Source organism: Rhamphochromis longiceps, linkage group LG15 (genome assembly GCF_057381845.1).
Source record: "Rhamphochromis longiceps isolate RC_006_pf linkage group LG15, R_longiceps_female_GT1.1, whole genome shotgun sequence".
In the NCBI taxonomy this organism is placed as follows: Eukaryota; Metazoa; Chordata; class Actinopteri; order Cichliformes; family Cichlidae; genus Rhamphochromis; species Rhamphochromis longiceps.
In genome coordinates this window covers 4193617-4216921 of record NC_140571.1, presented here as the reverse complement: position 1 = coordinate 4216921, position 23305 = coordinate 4193617, and the positions used below count along the sequence as shown (strand labels likewise).

The 23305-nt window shown below is 43.6% G+C and overlaps 1 protein-coding gene across 3 annotated transcripts in view; it reads left to right on the top strand.

Annotated features, from left to right (window-relative positions):
- Window positions 1-23305, top strand: part of klhl29 (kelch-like family member 29) — a 259109-nt gene that overhangs the window by 77533 nt on the left and 158271 nt on the right. For all 3 annotated transcript variants that reach the window (XM_085381923.1, XM_085381924.1, XM_085381925.1), the window contains one exon: window positions 10616-10927. In XM_085381923.1, the coding sequence (XP_085238049.1) occupies window positions 10655-10927 (273 nt within the window). In that variant the 5' untranslated portion in view covers window positions 10616-10654. The remainder of the gene's footprint in view (window positions 1-10615; window positions 10928-23305) is intronic.

The window sequence follows — 23305 nt, the reverse complement described above, 5'->3', positions numbered from 1 at the left end:
TGTTTGCCCATGAGTTTGCTAATAATGACGGAGCTAATAGAAGCAGTCAGCTGAAAGAAACTAGCACTGTTTTAACAGCACCCTCTTTCTTCTGCGAGCAAATGCCCCCTCCTCAGAGTGCGCCCAAATGCCTGTTGGTGGAGCTGCAGAAGCTGCTGATAGTCGCATACTCAGTCGGATGGTGGACATGTACATGCTCATGCAAGTTAGCTGTGTTTAACTACTTTGCTTGCAGTATATGTCTGCACAAGCGGCACACCGCCTTGGTTACATCCTCAGGTTTACCAGTTTCATCTGGTTTAAAGCCAGAAAGATCACAAATTGGTGACTTTTTTAGTGCTGCCAGCTTTAACGTGCCGTCATCACGACTAACGCGATTAATAATGAACCCATCTGGAGTCAAAATCCCTAAAATGTTAATGCGTTAATGCTGATAGCCTTAATTTTTGGGGGAAAGTTCGTCCATGTTTGGACTTCTTCTGTGTTGTAAACACGCAAATCAGTCCGTGCATGATTACATTGCTCCGCCCATCAAAAAGTCTGCGCATGGGTGAATATATCTCCCATCATTGATTATTGGACTGACGATTGTCGGTTGGAAAATTTTTACATATCGCCCAACCCTGTTAGACACACATATTGGATCCCGACTGTCCATGAATGGTGTTCTGAATCAGTGATATATATATATATATATATATATATATATATATATATGGAGCCTCAGTGTCTGCTTCTCCACTTCTGAACAGTACACCACGTTCTCACCAGGGAGCTGGATGGTACAACCACATTGTTAATGTCATCTAGGGTGGAAAGCAAGCCAGCATAACAGCAGAGCATCAATCAGCCAAAGAACCTGGGCTCGAATTCCTGGAAATCACCAAAAAGAGAAAAAACAAAATGACTACAGTTCAGCAGGGACGGGTCCAAGTAAGGACGGAATTCAGTGTTCGGTGTAATTTGGGAAGTTGTAGAACAGTATGTCACGTTCAGTGGCTCATGGACAGCATTTGTTGGAGGCAGTGTTAGTTATTCATTTTCCTCTTTCCGCAGACAGTCTGTGGATTCAACCCAGTGGGTTTCCCTGTCATAAACAAGCTTTCTTTACCACTGTCCGTGCCATCAGGGACTAAAGTTTTAAGAAGGAAAATGGTAGCTGTGTAAGATGTCATTTCCTGCTCGTTGCCTCTAGAAAAGAGGCTTAACGAGAACAATTTAACGAAGGCTTTTTAATAAATTTCCTCTAAGGAAAAGTACGTTCTGGTGGCATTTGTTGGATTATTTACAGTAACGTGTAGTAACTGACATGCACAGCGACAGTATTAATCTTTTTATTTCTTTATGATTTGCTCTTCAGCGTCTAGATGCTCTGCGTTTACGGGATCAACCACCTGGAGGGGGTCACTGGAACACAACTTGCTCAAGGAAACGCCGCTTGTGCACGAGGAGGATCAAAGCCGAGGCCCTCCACTCTGAGGATGACCTCGGTTACCGCTTAGCCACGCAAAAGTCAATAACGCGCGCTCGTGTAAGCGATGGGAAGAGCGAAATATGGAGCCATTGATGCTTCACGGCGGGGTCAAGATAGTATCCAGCCCCGAAGCATCTGTATGGTAATGGTGGGAAGAGTAAAATCGAAAACGCGAGGCGTCGCCATGGCGACAGAGGTGATGTCATGATCCCAGCTGCCGGCGAACTCTCTGTAGCTGAGGGTGCAGCCGCATATCCGCGGGGCCAGTCGGCTTACAAACTACTCCATTGTAAATCATTGTCAGAGGAGCCACTCCTCTCGCTCTCCTCCACATTGTCTCCTATCTCTTGCTCTCGTTTAATTCTCTTGGCCTCTTTTTTCACTCTCTTATTGCTGGCCTGTCTCTCTTATTGATGTCTATATCTCTTGATCTCCCCTCCTTGGCCGTGCACTCTAAGCTGGTGGTGTTGAAAGAGATGGATGCTCACTGCCCTCAGTAATCTCCGCAGCAGCCATTTAGATAATTAAGTCACTGTTCCTTCACTTGGCTCTCCATGTCCCGCTTCCAAAGCTGACCTACACACTCGCACACACAGACACACAACATCACACGCATGTTACAGTAGCTCCAGTAATGCCGCAGCCTAAAGACCCGCGCGTGTGTTTATGTGTGTAAATGCGCGCGTAGCCGTGTGCGGCGTCAGCCGGGAGAGCTGTTTGTTTTGATGGCGTTGTTGGTTTTTGTTTAGAGAACAGAGAAACACGCGAAAAGGATGCGACGGGGAGAGAGAACAGGCGACAGCTGCCACGGGCCACAGAGGATACACCCGGAACGCGCACACAAATACAAACACAGCGCGTGATTGGCGTCTGGAAATTCACCGCTCACGCACCAAGTAGAAAAAACAAAACCGAAAAAACAGCACGTAGGAAGGAAGCGTGCACGCTTGCCTCGGGGTTTTTCTCCAGCTCCGTGTCTTGCTGTTGTGATAATGTGGCGTTTTGTTGAAAGTCGGTGTTTTAATTAACTGAGCGCCGGCGCGCAGTGGTGGAGGTAGCAGCTTTCTCTCTGTTTGGGCTAATCATCACGCCCGGGCCGCCAACAGTCATACACCGTCGGGGTGTTTCTAACTCAAGTCGGCTGCACTATTTCCGCGGTCGTGCACGCTTTCGGACAGAAGAGCGACTCTCGTGCTGTTTTCATCATGCACAAGCAAAAAACACACCCCCTGTACTCAGACCTCAGCAAACAAGCAGCTTAGAAAACCTTGCATCACACAAAACACACACATGCATTGCACACGCACTCATGCAGCTCCCCCTCTATTTTTTTTTTCTTTCCACGTCGCTAGAAACTTTTACTTATTAATGCTCTGCTAAAAGAATTGTGCTGATGCACACGGAGAGGGTAATTTGCTGTCAGTGGTGTCGGCATATGCAATATTTCTTAATCTCAAGAAAAAATAACCCTTGGCCCCCACTTCCTTTTTATTTCTCTTCCTTTTTATGTCTCTTCAGGTGCCTAATGCACCTGATCCCAATTTTTTTTTATCCGCCTTGAATGATTTGGCCTTTGCTTGCATGCTTTATCAAACAGGAGATAATCAGAAAGTGTCTGTCTCAGACAAAATGAGGCAGTGTGTGCATGTCACCCACCAGTATTTCATCCATCAAGGTGTCAGATTAATATACAAAGTGCCATCTCTCACTATCGTCTCTGAACCTGCGTGGAAATCCTAATAGGCAGATGAGATAAGGAAATGTGAGGTGCTGGATTCAGATTAGTTCCCGGTCTTGCTCGGAGTGACTGGTGATTACCTCGTGGTTTGGGTTTATTTTCCTGCCAAAGACTGTAGCGGCAGCTGTTTAAGTAACACCCGGCCTATATGCCTCTAATTTGCTCAAACCGAAGCTATTTTTGGTTTCTATGATGCTTAAGCTGGTGGGTTCTGTTATGAGAAGCCCTGCAATTTTTTTTTTCTTTTTTATGATGTGCTGCTGCCTGTGTGGTGTCTCTGGATTCCACTCAGACCACTAATGAGGTGTGCGAACAGTAGCAAAGTACTAATTCCCCTCAAACCACTGGGATTAATTCAACCTACTAATGCTAAGAATCAATCCCAACAATAGGCTTGTAGGTTTCCACTGTAGCTACATTTGTCTTTTCCTCTCATTTCTAAAGATGGCCCTTTCCTCACCTCTCTCTACATCCCCCCATAACTCACCTCCACACTTACAATGTTCAAGCACATGAAATACACACTCAACCTAATTGTTCCTTTCCTGTGTTTGCCTTTCCTCTGGGTTCTGCTCTGTTGTTCCAGCGGGTTTTTTTTCCACCTCTTCTCCTGGAACATCAATTAGATTTTCTCCTGTTCGCGTCCTTAAGAAGGAAAGCTAAAAATACCCAGGAAGCCCTCTTTCTTTCCCGGCAATTCAGTTTGCTTCATCAAGGTGGGAAAAAAGACAAAAAAATGCTGGAAAGAAAAATTCTCTCCCACCAAGAACGTATTAACTCTCTCCCATCCAATTTAGGTTCTAGCACATTGCCTAATTAATAAGGCTTGTGCGGGAATGCTTTTATAGGCAGGTGTGTGTGTAATGGCAGCGAAACATCCAATTTAAGACAGCGCTGTATCTTCATCATCAGGCGTGACTCATCATCTGGGACGGACTCTAGCTGTGAAGGAGAATTTTAAAGGCCCGAGACTCTGGCTCACTGCGCTTCGGGCTATTCCTGTACCAACAGTCTCTCCCATTATTTAAATATCAGGGCGAATACCTCCGTCGTCCTGGAGGGACTGTCAGCACATTTCTGATTGCTGTGTATGCGGCGTGTGTGTGCACCTGCGGTAGTTACTCTATACTCGGTGCATGTCTCCCACAGGGCCGCTCATTTACAGCAATATCTTGTCCTCATAAAGTTACAGCATGCCATCTATCCCCAGCCCTCGTTTGTACCATCCAGCCTCGCTGATGGACGGGCCGATCATTAGCGCAGCCTCGTGAGTCTAGCACGTGGCTGTTTGTGCGCGAGCACGGTGAAAGCTGGGCTGTCACTGGGTCAATAGAAATAAACACTACTACAGATTGGAAACGGAGCCCTCACTCTTGGGGAGTATCTGTAGCAGGAGGAACTGCTGGGTGGTATTAAACACAGGGCAGAATGTGCTAGCAAAGCAAACATCACACCCCAGAACAGACGTATGACACACCACCCGCCCCACTCCACCCTGATCTCCATCCTTAACACCCTTCTCTCTATTTCAGGCTGCGTGTCGCGCTCGCACACACTCACAAGCGCACGCACGCTTTACTGCTGTTATATCTCGTTTGCTCTCTCTCTCGCACACTGTCTGGCTGTCTCTCCGTCGTCGCTGCGTTCTGTCCATCTGTTACGCTGCCTCTTTCCTCACGTCTATCTGTGGCTCCCCGCTCATTCCCACATGGCTTTGTTAACGCGGTTCTGTCACGCGCACCCCAACATGCTGTGTGCCGCCTCGGAGTGACAGATGCTGCTCTAAAGGGTGTGTGTCTCACATTCCCAACCTGCCAGACAACTTTTTTTTTTTTTTTTTTGTTTCCCCCCCCAAACCGTTGCTGCTTAAGAATCTAAAGTTGTCGTAAACTCCTCGTTTCGCAGGGGAATCTAATCTGATCTCTGTATCTGTACATGTGGAGCTGGCTGAAATTTGGGTTCTGATTCATCAATATTTCTTGATGAGTCAGTCAGCTCATTAGGCTCGATTCCTGACATAGTAATTGTGTTACTTTCTCGAGTCCCTTTGCTCTCGCTGGAAACCAAAGCATTTTTGTTGCTATTTGGGCTTCCAGACGATTAGTAATTGTACTAATTTTTGTTTTTTTCTCATCTTACAGAAGAGATCATGAGCTGTTTTTAGTCAGAAAACAGCATTTGGCGTGGGAAACTGATACCCTCAGGTTAGATTATTAACATGCTGGCAGGATTGCAGGAGCTGAAGAGCCTCATTAATTGCTGTAGGGTATGACTGAAGTGCTGTCATTATATCTTATGAACTTTAAAAAATAAAAGCCCTTAGATTGACTTTAAACACGTGAGCCTCACAGCGAAGGTTATCAGCCCTCCTCTTGAATCGGCGTCACCTTGTCCAGAGTTTGACAGTGACTTCATTGGATGTGAAAGAAAATGGGCAAATCTTCATTGGCACCATCTCCCCAGAGCGGAGATGTGATCATTGGAGATGTGATGCATTCAAGTGTTTATCTGGTCTGGCAGAGTCCACAGGTGTGTTGGGTGTTGGTTTCCACGAGGACCTCTGAGAGCGACATTTCCTTTATCGCCTTCTCGTACTTAACCTAAAAAAAAAAAGGACAAAACACACACAGAGCACGCACTCTCTCAACGTGGGCTCGCACGCACATGCAGACTTTCAAGCAGTGGCAGAAACGTAGCCGTGGAGGGAATTTAAGTCTCTGTAATTAGTAGCTTAAATCCTTCTGTTCACCGAGGACCATAAATGTAGTGGGATTTGTCTCGGTGACACTCGTTCTGCGGGGATCTGTTGCCAGCCTCCAGTTCCACAGTACATACTGACATGCATAGTGCCAGGATGACAGGAATTCACTTAGAGGATTGTGCAGATATTGAAATGTAGAGCCAAGAATCTGAAAATGCCACTTGGGTGAGTGATAGAATGGGAAGCATGGTAATGTGAGAGTCTCCTCTAGAAAACAACAGAAGCGTTTGTCGTGTGTATGAGGCGCTCGATGATGCTAAGCTGGATGTTTGCGTTCGCTATCTAAAGTAAGAATGGAAATGTGGAGCACGCAGACCTCTGATTAGGAGCCGTGATGTTATATGAGACATGAGAAAATAGCAGCTTTGCATACTGTTTATACAAAACGGAGCTAACCCTTTAATTGTTCTGCACTTGTTCTGTTGTGCAGAAGCCCCCTCATGAGCAATGCTGTCAGTCATGAAGAACTGCATTTGTTTCATAGTGACTAATTCTTTTCTGTATCTCGAGTTCTACATTTAACCTTTTCTAATTAATCAGCTCGCAGGCGCTGTTGCTTCATTGTGTTTTTCATTCTCTTGTGCCTTTACACAGACATATTAGCGTTATATTGAGTATTTTCAGTCATTTTAACATCAAAATGCACATGCAAAAAATCACATTAGTACAGCTGTTTATAACATGGTTTTAAATTTGTTTGAATTGTATTTACATCAAAACATTAATTATAACACTGCCTGGGATTGGACTGCAAGGACCGCTGACTGCCGCTTCTACAATGCACCAAACCTTACAGCCCCTCTTGTAGCTGTTTCAGGCTAGCTCCAACCAGGCCCCTGCCCCAGGGCCCGTCAGCCCTGCCCTGGGTACGGTTGTGTCTCTTGAGTTTTTATTTCCTCATAAGGGTTTTCTGTGTAGAGCTACTCTATATCAAAAGGAGCCAATTTAGGTGGTTTGGGCATCTGACTAGCATGGTGGGCATGTTCCCAGGGCAGATCCAGGACAAACTGGAAAGATTACATCTCTGGCCTGGGAATGTCTCTGGAAGAGAGGAAGGAGGTGGTCGGGGTTGGCAAGTTCTGGCAGTCTGTGGTTAGACTGCTGCCTCCACAACAGATCCAGTAAGCAACAGAGGACGGATGGATACTTGAATTAGTACAAATGTTCTTACAGAAGTTATTTTGACTTTGTCATCAATTTGTTTTCACCTTATTTAAAATACGGAATTCAGTGGATAACCTTACATTCTCATCACGTTACTCATTTTTACCCATTTTTTGATTTGACATTCATATGATTTGAAAGCTGTGAAATACTTGAGCTATTTTATGTGTTTAAAACCTTAACCCTTCACCCTGAAGTGCATGTCTTGTTTCCTCAGCCTTGGCTACAAATAACTCAGAAGTGCCAGATCAAAATATTCCATCAGACAAACTATTTTTTGCATTTCTCTTAACAGGACTAATTTTGAAAAACAACATTTTTTTTTATTGAAATGGGCACTGGATAATCCCCACAGCGCTCCAGAAGGTATTTGAATAACTTTGTTCATGTTTTGAATTTTAGCCGTTAGCGAGAAATAGAAGACGGCAAAGGAGGCGACTTTGCTTGTTTCATTCCTCTATCCTGTGCTGTGTGGTGCTACCCTAGTGAGGTTTGTTCCACAGAGCTTGCTAGTGTGAGCACATGCAAACTTGCTCAATGCCTTTTCTTTAATCAAATGGATTGATTTGTTCTCAAGTGCACCGATGTCCTAAGAGGTTTACCGGGAGACAAAACACACTCTGTTTTCCAGTGAATCACCATCTAGACTAGATAGCACACTGGATGCACAATAGCATGTCTTCACTTCACATCTGAAACGCGCTGAAATTGTGAAAGCAAATGCACTCTTGCCCTCAATTCTGACTTTTGTGGAGATAATGTCCCTTTTTTTCTGCTTTTTCTTCCACTCCACTTCCACTCATGTGGAGGAATTTTTCTAACTGCCCTCTTATTTCTTTGCTGAGGTGTGGAGCTCGGGAGATAAGAGAATATTACCTGGCTCTAACTCTGCCATTGTTCCACTGGCCTAGAATCTTGTTAGTCTCTCTGTACATATTTTTAGAGATAATTCGAGCTTATTCTATTGGAAAATTTGAGGTTATTAAAAGGGGTTACTATGGAGAAGGAGTAAGGTTATTGCAGAGAGAGTGAGAAGAGAGCGTGAGAGAGTTGTCCCGAAGCGTTCGGTTGCTCCGTCTGACTCTGTCGCCACGGATCAGCTTGCTGTGTTTGCACAGAGTAGACCTTGTATTAGAGAGGGGAATGAAATGAACTGAGGATTGAGAGAGGTGGGTGTATATATAACATAAGAAAATACAGACGATAAAAACACAAAGGAAGAAAGAGAATTGTAGTGGATAAATAAATGGATGGTTACAGCAGCTAAAGTTACAGTAGGGCAGGTGCTCCCACCGCAGGCTGCTTGGTGTATCGCTTCCATCAAAGCTTTGTAGAGAACCTTTCATTTGCAGCTTCCTCGTAGACTCTTATACTGCACGGCTGGGCTTAAACACATTCAGTTGTATTATATGCTGCTTTTGTACACTAGCGCGCGCACACACAGAGATACTCACAGAGAAGCCGGCATTTCAAGGCGTTCCCTCCTCTGTGAGGCTAAGAAGCAGCATGACAGACCCCAGCGTGCAGAATACAGACTTATCATCCGCTGTCATTCTCTCCTTGCAGACCAGGGGATTTTGCATGGGGCTCGCTGAACCTGGTGTGAGCTTGTTATATATTTATTTCATCTGTTATCAAGGGCTTTGAGAAGCATAACGTGCCTTTGGTGAGGTTGAGTACAATGCACTAGAAACCCATCAGTGATGGATTTCACTGCTCAGATCCCGTACCACTTTGATTTATGACATAATAGAAGAGTGATACGCTGCTCCTGCTGCACAATAGCGCCGTGCTCCATTCTTATGTAATTCCAGCTTGCTGTCACCTCTTAGCCTATCGCAGCTAGGGATGGGTATTGTTTAGGTTTTTATCCGAGACCAGTACCAAACCGGTACTTTTGAAACTGTGCCGGTGCTTAAACGGTGCTCGAACTGGTGCTTAAAGAATGTAGAACACAAACTTTGTCCAAAAACCTCTTATGTTTAGCTGTTTTTTTGTAAAAAGATAACAATGTTAGCCTTTTCTGCAGCTATAGGGCATATATGGCATCACTCTTGGCTGGAAGCAGTGCTTAAACAATGGAAAAAACACAAACTTTGTCCAAAAACCTCTCATGTTTAGCTGTTTTCCACTTTTCCTTTGGTCATTTTAGCCTTTTTGGCCAGGGTGAAGGGAGTATCTGGCATCAAACAAGAAGACAGCCGCATGTAGCTACGACGGTGTTTGCTAGTTCACCTTACATGCATTAATTTAATAACGTGGTTAGCCTACTCAACGTAAATTACACACGAACAACATTAAGCGACTCACGCAGAGAAGAACGGCTGCTGCTGCCATCATCATCCGTCATCATTTCTGCTACACTGGCAGGGCTAGGGGTCAGGACTCTCCTCTTTGGGTTTTTGGGGGATGCTGCTAACTCCGGGTCTGATAACAGGCAACCCACGCACAGTAGATGTGCACGGTGTGAGGTCTCGCAGCAAGCTATCAAATACGGTGCATTTCTCGGCTTTTAAAGAAACGCTATGCGTCGCCAGGTGTTTCATCAGATTCGAGGAGTTACCTCCTTTGCACAGTATCAGCTTAAAGCACTTGTTGCAGGCTGCTGAGTTTGCATCTTTTGCTGTGGAGTACAGCCAGACTTTAGACCGCTTCGCTTTGGGCGTTTTTTTAATCTGTAGCTCTGCTCTAAAAGAACGTACGTGGGCCCGCTTACTATGCTCGCAAAGGTAAAATGATTGGCTGGAATCCAAAGTGTATGACATCTCAGGAAACAAAAAAGCACCGAAATGTGCGCTGCTTTTCGGTCTGGTTACTACCGTTTATGTCACCGGATACCGGCACCCATCCCTAATCGCAGCCTGCTGTGCTTGAAAAAGGGAGAACCCTCCAATGCACTTCAAGGGCAATCTGATTGAATTAACCAGCCATTAGATGTATGAGATGAGTTGTAATTGGGGTGTGGGGGTGACGCGGGTATTATCTATTTAGATGAATGAGTTTTGACCGTGTGGTCGTGTTACTGCTCACGCTGCCCTCAGGACAACTTGAACTGAGCGTGTACCTGCTTGCGTCTGGCTCAGCCATTTTGTTTGAACCTGTCGTCGCCGTGCCTAGACGCCTCGCATAACACATTTGGCTCCTTATGGTTTGGCACTGATGGTGTTTTTTATAGAGCTGCTCAGCGGCGCTCATTTCTCTCGCTCTTGTCGCAGCCCTCGTTAATGACTGGGAGAATAGGAATTAGAGGCAACAAATGAACCGCAGTGTATTCGCGTCAGTCAGGTGCGCTGGGAGCAGATGCTGTGAGCATTTACACCTTCATGTCAACATGTTTTCTCCTTAATTTACTGACTGACTGTTTCACTCTGTTCTTTGTTTTTTCCCAGAAACTTTTATTCTATTCGTGTCTGTATCGCTCGCTGCCGCTTGCACGTCGTGGTTGAAATGACCTTTACCCTCTTCCCGTTTCACACAGGCCTGCCCCTGTTGTTCCCTCTGAGAGGAAGAGGAAGTGATGTCACGCCACCACCATCGCTTTGAGAGGGACTACCGGGCACCCTGGGAGCGGAGAGACATCCGTCCTTCTGGCCTCCACAATGGAGGAGCCAATCATAGCTGTGCCTCTGCCGTTGTCAACGGCAACAACCGTCCGGGGCTCCTTCCCCTCCCAGTCATCCCCTCCCTTCTTCCAACTCCAGTTACAGTTGCCGTGACAACATCGAGCAGCGACTTAGTGGTCAAGCGAGGCATCTCGGCAGCAGGATCGGTGGCTCCGGCATCAGCCAAGGTAAGAGGCTCATCCAAATGGATGCTGGGACACCTGCTTCCCTCTGACTCCTCTTGGACAGCTCTCGATCTCTTTTACTGCTCTGTCAGGCTTTCTTTCCTCTCACTGTGTCAACTTTTCAATCTGTGATGACTCCCCAACTGGATGTAATATCTAACTTTTTCCATGCTTTTGAGACTCTTCTGCTTTCTTCTCTCGCTCTGTGTGTCTTCCAGTTCTTCCCTCCCACTTTTTTTCCCAAAAATTTCTGCACTGGCACGCCTGTCTTCATGGTTCAACTGTCTCAGCTCCTCAAACCCCCTCTGTTGTTTCTCTCTGCAGCCTCTTTTGCTCTTTACCTTTATCCCTCACTCCAGTTTTGCTGCTCTCTCTGCACATTCTTGCCAAACCATTTTCCTTCCATCTTCATTTTCTCTCTCTGCCAAATTGCTGGCTTGTCCTGCTTTTGCCTCCTTTGTCATTTTTTTCTTACATTATTTAAATGATCTCTGACAGCTGACTCAGATGGGTTCTGCTTTCAGGTGATGATTTGTAGTGTGCTAGAAACAAGCAAACAAAGGGAGCCATATTATTATATACCATATCAGTATATATTGATCTTGTAGGTCATTGATTCCCCAGTGTCCCAGGCGATATTTCTGCATTAACCAGTGGGAAAGATTTAGCTTAGTTGTTACAAATAATAAATTAAGTGGACCCGAACAGGTTTGCATAGAAGCATTAACGGATAATTAAAATTAATGTACGAGCAGTACAAAGCAGCATAAGAATGCATAAATATATATTTTTTTAAGTTACTTTAATACATTGTATAGATAACCAAATTAATTTTCTTTGCAAAAATTATAACTGATAGTTCACACAGTAGTCAGCAAAATTAGTAAAAGGTAATTTTTTTGGCTTGCAGTTGAATTGCAAGGTACCATCATGGATTAACAATTAATATTGTTAGCCAAATATAATAGATACACACCTGTTATGGTAGTCAGGTAAAAATATGAACATAAAGTTGTGTTGAGTTTTTTTGAAGAATTTTCAAATCTCATGTTTTAGTACTGAAGAAGCCTCTCTGATCAGAGGTTACTATTTTTTACTAAAAAATAGTAACAAAGTAATATTTGTTACTAAATTTACTAAGATCACATCTTAGTAAATTTCCTAGTTAACAATATGTGTTAAAAGCTGAAATTGTTAGCTGTTACCTATCTAGCAGTCAATGCATATTGTGGATAGCAATTTAACAGCAGGTAACAATAGAAATTGTTAGCCAGCTAGCTAAACAGCTAATGTGGCTATAAAGCAAAGTTATGAATATAACACTGTAAATTATTTTGAAAAAGTATGACTAGCAATTATATTGCTAGATAACAGTATGGGTTAACAGATGAAATTGTTGTCTAACTCAGCGGTCCCCAACCCCCGGGCCTCGGACCGGTACCGGCCCGTGAGTCGTTTGGTACCGGGCCGCGAGAGTTGAGGCTCAGTGAAATGTATGGTTTTCAGGGTTTTTAATCGGTTTTCAGCGTTATTTTGTTATCGTTTTTATCGTTAACTTGGTTTTCCTGGGTCTTTTCACGTGTGTTATGAATAAATTTTCTTTTTTTCGGTACTGGTACTAGTTTTATTTTGTTGTATTTATCCGCGACACCTTAAAGGCCGGTCCATGAAAATATTGTCGAGCATAAACCGGTCCGTGGCGCAAAAAAGGTTGGGGACCGCTGGTCTAACTAACCAATTAATAAACAGTTGAAATGGTGTAGACAGGTGATGTAAAAGTGAGGCTAGCAGTTAAACTGTTTGCAAACAGTATGGAGCGGTTAGCGTGTATCAAAAAAGTAGCCTAGCATGCCAGAGTGTTAGCTAAATATTAGGGGTGCAACGATACTCGTATCGATATTGAACCGTTCGATACAGTGCTTTCAGTCCGGTACGCATATGTATCGAACAATACAAAATTTTTAATTTATTTTATCTTTTTTTTTTTTTTTTTTTTTTTTTTATCAACTTTTCTTCTGACGATGATGTCTGTGTTGAGAACTTAGTGGATCTGCGTTCGACTACTCCGCCTAGGCTGCACTGTCGAGCGCAGATCCACTGAGCGCAGCACAAGCTAGCAAGACAGAAGCTAAGCTCGTTGCAACATGGCAAATTGAACCTCCCCCACCCTCATTCAGATCTGGCCTTTGGAACTATTTTGGTCTTCATGTGAAGCATGACCCTGAAGGTAAGCGCGTCATGGACAAAAGTAAAACAGTATGTCAGATGTGCCACACAATGCTCAATTACATGGGTGGGAACTACTGCCAGTTTGCTCGTTAACGTGTTGACGCCGTCCAGCCCCACGCACGGGCGATCCGTGGTAGCTCGTTAACGGAGATTTGCCGTGTTGTGGCAATAACCTCATTTCAGATTAACGCTGACAGCACTAGTGGGAACACAATGAATATGACTGCACGTTTACGCCGACACCATCCTAGTGCAAAGACAAGTGGAAGCAGACAAAAACAACAAGCATGCATGCTACAAACTTTACCCGAGTCATTTAGACAGCCGTCAGCACATGATTCTCCTTATGTGGACCTGATATGTTTAATATGCTGCTGAGAATATAGCCCAGAAGAAGCGTATAGTATAGCTTTTATTTTGGAAAGAGACATTTCTCTGTAATAAACTCTGTTTTCCAAATGAGTGATTTCTCGATCAGATAGATTAATTTTTTTCTTACTCTGTTGTTTCAGCAACATTAAATTTAAAAACTACTTTTGAGTTAAAATATATATTTATAATTTTAATAAATGACAAATTAAAAAAGCATGAACATTTTTTTGTATCGAAAAAATATTGAACCGTGACACCAAAGTGTCGAACCGAACCGTGAATTTTGTGTATCATTGCACCCCTACTAAATATATTAAGTAAATTGGCCAATAAGCATAATAAAATAAGTGGATCTTAAGGGAAGTAAGTTAAAAATATCCAGCTAATAGTTAATTAAAAATTGTGGTGAAATATTTAGCTGAAATGAAATTCATTAGAACCAGTGTTGAAGACAAAGGAGTTCAAGTGTAACAAGGCTGTTGAGGTAGATCAGAAGCAAAAGATGGTGAACTGCCGTCAAAGATTAAAAGCAATCTCTTCTCGCTCCATTGTGACCATGATATTTAATCCAAACTGTATTATAAAGCTATTTTTTTAAGGCCTCAAGTGACTTAGGTGCATTCATTCCTGATTTGATTATACGTTGTATTTGTGTTTAGAAAATAACTGCAGCTTGAAAGTGTCTTGAGTGGTATAGTCAAGAGCTGTAGTTTGTGTTTTCCACCCCTTCGTCTTGGGATTTGCTAGCAAGCTGGCTGTCAGCAACGTGTGATGAGAGAGGCCTTTACCAAAAAGGAGTTAGACATTTTAGCCTCTCCCCAGCCTCCGCTTCCATGGATACCATTCATCTTCTCTCTACATTCCTCCTCACTGTCAGATCATTTTCTTTAACTTGGACTTCTTGGTCTCTTGCTCTTGGTGGAATCTGCTCTGTAAGAGCAGAGGTAAGCAATGCTCTGGTAATTTAGCCCACAAGTGCACATCATTAGATTCCCCACTGAATACACTGACCACAGACGCAGTGAATCTGCTTTGGCACCGCATCGGCCCTTCCTTTTGTGCAGCTGAATAATTACATACATTCAGACAAAGTCTCGCCAACTCCCACCGTGGCCGTTGTCATCATTCAATGGCTGCCATAGCAATTAACTACTTTGCATTGCATCTGAGTGCACACTTGTTTAAACATACAGCGTATGGGGGAGTGCGTGCACGAGTGCGAGCGTGTGCGTGCACGAGTGCGAGCGTGTGCGCGCACAGCAACAACTGTGTGGTTATTTCCCAAGATGCCAATTTACTTTGCTTTGGTTTGCTCCTGACAGTCCTTTGTAATGTAGGCAGTAGAGACCAGCACAGTTTAGAAAAGCAAATACATAGTCTGGGTTCTGCTTTAATAGTGGCCTACAAAAGATACCAGAAGCCTTAAGAACTGGCCAACACTGTGGGAGCCTGTCTCTCTATCTTCTTCCTGGCTGCATACTGTCCTCACTTGATCTCTGTCATCTTTGATCAAAGCTGTTGGCGGTCACAAAGAGTCTGATGGACGGCTGTAGCTCGCTCTCCACGGGACCCGTGTCCCTGCTCTGTCCACATATACACTAAAAAGCTAGTGGACTATATTGATTTCCACTGGTCCGATGTACATGTGCACGTGTATATGTGCAGGTGTACATATGCGTGTAGGGTAAATGCTGACATTCGAAAAGGGCCATCTGGCTGCATTGTCCATGTAAAGCTAACCACATGGAACGATGAACCGTTGCTAATCTAGACCTATGCTCTGTTATCCCTTTAATTATTTTTTTAACTTAATTTAACGTGCATTTTGTGCTGCTGTCACAGATGTTGAATTGGATGTAATTATCAAACAGAGCCATTGTGTCTCCGGCTGATGAACAGTATCGTGAATGTCAGGGAAAAGCTCAGTTTCACTCAGCATGCTAGTCGTTTTTCCAAAGCATTTTTTCCTTAGAATATCAATGAGAGTCAATTTACTAGGTAATAACTAAACAGACATCGTAGCATCTGAGCAGGTCGAGGCAAGAGCTGAGGCCTGGTGCCTGTCAGGAATATTACTGTAGGCTCACACAGCAAGGCCAAATTCCATAAAACTTGGTGGAGAGGTGGAGCACGGGTAAAGGAAGTACTCGTCAGATTTTGGTGCGAATTCTGAACGCTTGCCTTAAACTAGCAAAAAGGTGCAATGGCCTTGGTGGAGGTTGTGCTCCGACTTTGTGTTATTTACTCATCATTTAAAAAACAGCACCTTTTCTGACATATCTGTGGACGGGTATATGTGTGCCACCAGTACAACCAATGTTTTCTTAAAGCCAACTGCATATTAAAAGAGGGACATCTAATATTTGGTTACATGGGGATCAAAGGAGTATGTGTACATGTCCTAAATCATTTAGTGTGTGATGCTCAGTTCTGGATGAGACTTCCTTGCTTCACTATTCTGTTTAATTGAACGTAATTGCATCGAAGTTGCGGAGCGCTTGAAGTTCCAACCAGAACATATTAGCTGGACAAGCTGTCTGAGCTAAACATTTGCATAAGGGACATCCTTAAAAGGCACATGCTGTGCCGTTTTATTAATCTCATCTTTTACATTGCGTTAAGTCACACGCTTAACGGAAATACTATCGTCCAGCTGCTTTTGCCTGGGGACAATTAAGCAATGCTTATGCAAACAGCATAGTCGCACGTCCTCACTATTGACATAAAAAGAGAGAGGTGACATTACTTTGCACAGTTTATAAAGCTGAAGACGCATCGCTGGCTTCAATAATGAGTTAAAAAGAGTTTCACACTTCTTCTGTGTGATCCACAAAAGGGGTGTGCTTTTAAAAATGTGTAGATGGATGGATTTGTATATGTGTTAATGCTTTAATGCTGCGGCTAAACGTTTGCACTTTCATGTTACAACCTGTTATTAAGGTTAGCGAGGATTTTATAGACTTTATATGTGCACTAAAGCTGGAATTTTTTATCTCCTAACACATTACTCAGAAATTATCTTCCCACAGATAGGCTGCTGAAACATATGGATTTTGCTGCATGGACTAATCCCTTACTGTGAAATTTTTAATCCGTCCTTCCCTGATATTTAACAGTAGTGGTAGCTGGAATTTCTTCACCAGCCCTCGTATAACCCAAATGCAGCAGACACAACTAGTACAGCAAGAGCATGGTGATAAACTGAACGATTCACTGGCAGAGCACCGATGATGTTGGATAAGATGGACAAGATGACCGCTGTTTTGCAGCCTGTCTGGGGTCCACTTTTATAAATTTTAAATGTGTCCAAAATCAGAAAAAAATCCAAGAGTCTCACATCAGTACAGCCTTTATATCGATCAAGGGACCGCCAAAAATACATCATTATCATTTGCTTGAAGGTTTATGTTGATGGACGGCATCACTGGCATTTTGATTTCGCTCTGTTTACATCTCATTCGTTTCTCTGTTGAAAATGTTTCTTGATGAGATTTTGGTTTCTGATCTTTCGAGCAGTCTCGAACCGTGATTGCTATTTGTTTAGCCTGTAGCCATCTCATTAGTTTAATGTTGTTGCACTCAGTAGGTAAGTAATCTTGTGTTATTCTGGTCAGATAGCTGTTGTAGGAAGGTGCAAAACGCAGAGAGTCTCTAGCTAAAGTCCAATATGAATTATTTAAAGACAATCTGTGGAGGTTATGCTTTGTATTTTGTAGCGTCTCAAAAAAAGTGTAAAAAAATCTGGGTAGCAGCGATTTGCAGTAAATAGAAGACGTATAGTTTGTTATCAGCCAACAGTTTGATCTTGAACTTGATATTTGCATTAAAAGTGTTGCTTCAGCAATGATTTGATCCAAGATAAGCATCTCAAAGGGGGGGAAAAAAAACCCCAAAAAACAAAAGCAAAACGAAAAACCCTCGAAGCGCTGACAGCAACAATCAATAGAGCTTCTCTTAAAACAAAATTACACATTGTATCTCACTGGTCATTGATTTCAGCCAGGTCAGGTAGCCAGTGGATTGAAGCAGACCCCATACTGTGACCAACACAACACTGAACCGCGGGTGTCATGGCCTCACTCTGACACAATCAAAAAGAAGAAGAAAAGAAAGAACGCTTGCAAAAAGCACGTTTCTTCAGAGAGTCTTTTCTATTTCTGCATCCCCCCAGCTAATATAGTGATAGATGTTCTGGTCAGCGCTGAGGCGTTAAAAAAACTACCAGTATGACACGACCGGGGCATCACCTTTGTAGTGCATTAGCAGCGGCTTAGCTTAGCTTTTATTCTTATTATCTCGCAGAGCCTTAATATCTGCGTAAAGAAACACTCCATGTGAATGTCACGGCGGTGTCAGGGAGCCTTGTAATGAATAGACTGGAAGAGCGAAAAATTATTGAATCTCTACCGAGGTTGAGGCCAAAGAGGGGGGTGAGGGTGGGGTGGGGGGTCCTTTGAAAAATGGGATAACTTTGTGACGAGTCGCTGTGAAATGTATTGAATATGAGATGATTAAAGTTTAAGTAGGCACACACTGGGGAAGCGGGATGAGAGCGCCGGAACGGAGACGGGAGGAGAGGGAGGGAGGCGGGGTGAGGCGCCAGGTGAGGGTTGCTTTTGAATTAGCTCGAGCTAGTGGAGGAAACCACAATTGTTCTGTCAAACACTGCGATGCAACTCCATCATCGAGATAAGATGAAAGTTTACATTTTACAAAGCGAGGCAGACTCACCATGGGGTCGCGCCGAAAACGCTGCTCGCTTTTTACGAGGGAAGCTGAGAACACTGATCATCGCAGCGAGAAAAAAACGATCGCTTCACAGCTTGAAGGGATGTCATCCAGCGTGCCTTTATGCTGATGGACATAAACTGACGGTGCAGATAATTCAGCGAGATGGTTTACAAGAGCTGGTTAAGAATAGTAAAAAGAAAAAAAAATATCACGTGGTCCTTTTTTTTATCATCCCTGACATTTTGACTTGCATTAAGAGTCAAAATATATACTCCAAACTAGAGATGGCACGATACCACTTTTTTATGTCCGATACCGATACCGATATCATAAATTTGGATATCTGCCGATACCGATATGAATCCGATATAATGTTTTTTAATCAACAAAACTGTTTTTTTTTAAATATCTTGCTGCATTTTGTATAAGTTCATACTCAAGTTTAAAACAACAACTACACTAAAGCTATTCTGTTATACCTGTATGCAAAAAAAAAATATTTCATAGTTCAGCAATACTGATCAATCTAATAAACTTAAACCTACACCATCCTCCCTATTCTGGTATTTTAAAGAGTACTTAGCGTAAATATTAAGCAACCTAACTAATAGGGTTCAAACTCCCAGCAACAACAAAAATAAATAAATAAAAAATAGGGAACCACCCCTCACACTCCACCTCATGATGCTTAATCGACGTAATCAACCTTAATTTGATGCAGTGTGAAAAAAAATGCACAGAAATCAATTATTTTTCAAGAAATATTAAATAGATTCAACATCTTTCTTCAACAAAATTGCAGACTGCACAGATGGTACCTTCCCAAAGGAAAAAGTACTATAGCTTACTAGGGTATATATATTAGACTTAATAGTCACTATATACAGTAATGGACTTCTATTCATTTTACATCAAATTAAAACTTTGGGTGTAAGATTCGGATAATTATTTATTAAAAGCTAGACATTTTAAATGAGAATAAGAAAGAAAAGTATGTCTTTGTGCCCCCTTTTCCCTGTTCATGCCCTATCGGCCCCCCTGGCTAAACTTTGCTAGATCCGCCCCTGCACAGTTACCAGCCGTCAGCTACGTAGAAAAAGATCCTCGAGTAGAAAGTAATAATAAATAAATTCTAACAACAGCTGATCAAGCTTAAACGTGCTGCTGTTGTTCAGCCGCTGGTTTCCTCTTTCTGGTGCAAAGTGGGCCAAAAACAAACCAGAGAGACGGACTCGCGACAGAAAAGCCGATCAGCTGATCGTTAAGCAGTTTCATGATTGAAGTAGCAGCCAGAAGAAGCAGTCGCTCCATATATCGTTTGGTAAGCTTAACGCAGGAATGCTTTACAAACATTCAGAGATGGACTTACACACTTGCTTTACTTCTCTCGGGGATAACTTTGTCGGAGATGAAATGCCGGGTTGCTAGCGAAGCTCCACATGCTATCCAGACCACGACAGGTCCCGCATGCCACAGCCGCTCTATCACGTGATGCATACTGCTCCGACATGCTAACGTTCTGAGGTGAGTTACGGCGTGTTGCAAGTTTTGTGAGGTGCTTTCGTGATATTTAATGGATCGGATTAAATTTTTTATTTTTCTCCGATATCCGATCCAGTAATTTAGGTCAGTATCGGACCGATACCGATACGTAATATCGGATCGGTCCATCTCTACTCCAAACTCTCCCTAAATACTAAATAGTGCGATCTTTCTAAGGCACCTTTATCTTTCTCTTTGAGCTGCAGCAAGGTAAACAATCTTCATGCCGCCGCTGCCTGGATGTGATTTATTAGCTTCTACTGTACGTGTTGCCATCCCATCGCAGACTTGCTGCGTGCCATTTTCATTCACTGCAAAAATGTCACCAAAATCAAGCTTCTAAAAGACAATTCCTCTGAAGTAGAGCTGACTGATTGATGAGAAACCCTTTATTTCAGCACGGCAGCTTTCATTTATTATCTATATGGCATCATGTAAAACCTGAAGGCGTTTTCACAGGTGAGTCAAGAGTCCCTTTATGTGACTTTCAGCGTTTGAACACTTATTCAATTTTAAATATGCGGAGCCAGAGGTCTGTTTCACTCTTTCTTTTCCACCCCTCCTTCTTCTTCTCTTCTTTGTAAGCGGTTAAGTGGTGCATGTGTCGGAGGATATTTTAGCGCTAAAAGTCAGCTTGTCTAACAAAGAGCTGAGCCGAACCTGTCAGCTCTTTTTCCGCCTTGTCCATCTGGTGGTGGTGTCAGTTTGGATAAAGACAGCCCTTCGGCGGGTGCGTATGCAGAAAATCCGCCCTCGAGCGTGCTATTAAAAACGCCACTTTCTTTTTGCTTCTTCTGATTGGATTTTTTTTCTCCTTCTCATCACTGGAAAATGAGAGTTCGAATTCCTGGCACATACAAGCGAGGAAAACATTCAAAGCTTGCCGATGCGTACACCTGATCTTAATTGGTCTGACAGTTAATGAACTAAGACTTCCTACTTCAGTCTTTTACTTTCCATTACTCAGGCATTAATTCTTTTTTTTTGTGTGTTTGTGTGTAATCGCAAACATCATCGGGGTGTTTGTGGACAAACAAATGTGCTGTCACCCATCTACGACAGAGGTACTAAGAAACGGCGGGCCTCAAGGGAGCAGTGGGAGGATTAGGCAGTGATTTTCCTTCACATGATACAGGGAAACTTTTGAGTATTAATGAGATGCAGCGATCGTGTGTTTACCTGGAGCAACGGCGCTGGGGTCTGGACGTCTCTGCGCCATGTGGGAAGAATTAAAGCTTCCCGCTTTGAATCAGACCACGCTACGCTGCCATGATTGCTAATCAAGGACAGAGATACAGAGCCAGCCAGCCAGCCAGACAGATGGACGGACAGACACAGAGAGAGAGTCAGAGACAAGACAGAGAGACAGGTGAACTCCTCAGTCATGAGGACTGCATACTGTCAAACTGTCAGAGGGAAAAAGGCATTGTAAAAAAGGAACTGTCAAAACCGTATTTTTCTTTCTTTCTTTTCTTTTTTGTCCGGTATTCACATTTTAAATCGGACGGGTTGTGAATGGGAGTCATCAATCCGATGACAGATTTATCAGAAATCTCTCGCCCTCATCGCAAAGTTAGGACAACGTCATCTTTCGCTGTCCAAAAAAATATTGATAGCTGTCTTGATTTAGGGAGGAAAGGTTGGTAAAAGAAAAGAAAGAAAAATCCACATAAAAACGAAACAGCGGGCAGATGTGGGAGGATAACGAAGCAACAGGTCAAAGGACAGGTGATGGAAAGCGTTATCTTAGTCTGTCTCGTCACTCTCGCGGTGACAGGAGTGTCCCGCGGGCTTCATCTAACCCACATCTTTTTTCACGAGTGCTCCCGTGTCTGTCTATCCTGTCCACAGACCCACAGAGGTAGGATCCCAGCTGACCTTTTGTCTCGACAATGTAGCACTGCAATTATCCATCCAGCTCTTCCCCTGTAACGATTCTGCAGCCCGGCCAAGTCTTCCCTCTCTCTGTCTTTTTCTGCTTTCGGTGCACGTGTTGGATTTGGACGCCTTTTGGGAAAAGAAAAATAAAACAGACCGAGATGAGCTATTGTTCAAAGAAATCCACGGATACCCCAAAATAGGAGACCTTTGTGGGTAGGGGGGCTGGCTCTGCGGTGTGTCTGTAACTGGTTACGGTGGGCTTTACAAAAACATTCTGCATGCACGGCTCTGGCATTAGAAGAGAAGATTGTCCAGTAGGGGCCTGCTCTTCTCCTTTTTTTTCTGTTGTGTTTTTGTGTGTGTGTGTGTGTGTGTGTGTGTGTGCGCATATATGTGTGGGTGGAAATGGAAAAGCAGCCTTCTCAACACACCGGCTGTCTTATGAGTCTGGCTCCAAACTGGCGGCCTGATGGCTCAATCTAATAAGCAGTCATTGGATATCAGATTTGAATCTTTCTCTGCTGTGTGAAAGACGAGACGCAAGTCCCTTCTCTATTTATGTCACAATGACTATGCAATATGAGGGTGTTATATTGAAAGGGTTTGAGGAGTGTGTTGTCATCCAATACTGTACATCTGCTCTCCCACCAGTACATGGAGATCATTGTCCCTCCGGTCTTTGGCTGAGGAGAAACTGGCACGGTGAGCGTCACTAGACAAATAAAGGTGTGTTTACGAAGAGCGGATTTGTCTCGGAGGCTCTCGTTGGCATTAGTTTGTCTCCTGTGCTCGTATTTGTTGGGGAAATTAGTAGCTTATGCTACCCTCTGCAGTTGCATGATTTGATGACAGCAACAAAGGCCTAGAAATCCCAGGCTTTTTTTTTCTCTTCTTTTTCATCTTGCTCCATCACACCTCTATTACTTTTTCGATCTAATTCGTCTGCCCATCTCTGCGCTTCCCCCTCCTGTCCACCACCCCTTTTGCGACTTCAAACAACTTCTTGTCTTTGTTGAGGCATAGATCCCCACTCCTGCGTCAGCAATGCCACCCTCTGAGCGTGCTTGTGTGAAATTGGATTGCTGATCCGTTGGTTTTGAGTGGCAGAGATGTAATATGGGATAGCGGCAACCGCATGCTCTGATGCCAGAGACAGCTGTTACAGGACACCGAGGGATCACAGACGACGCTTGACTCCCGGTCCTCATCTCTTCAAGACTGTAAATGCTCTCAGTAAATCTCATGACAACATAAAGGAAAACAGCGCTGAACAACAAGCAGAAACACACAAGGCTGTGGTCAGGCACGTCGCGCTGCCCGGCGTGTTCAAGGCTGTCAGATTTGCCCGATTCGCTTAAGTGTCAGGAGGTCACCGTTGATCCCTGGGCAATTTGAAGTGGATGTCGTCTTAGATTTGCCATTATCATTTGTCATCGCTGCCGACGGTGCGTGTCACCGCTCCTCTTCCTCACCACAGGTTGAGAGGTCTGAGTCAAAGGGAAAAGTTATTCTTCACACAAATGTATCTTGCGATTATCACACACTCGGACTTCTTTGGCCTGAAAGGTAAAAGGTTTGCACTCTTTATCAGCTTGAATTCATGTCACTGGCGGGAGCATTTTTTTT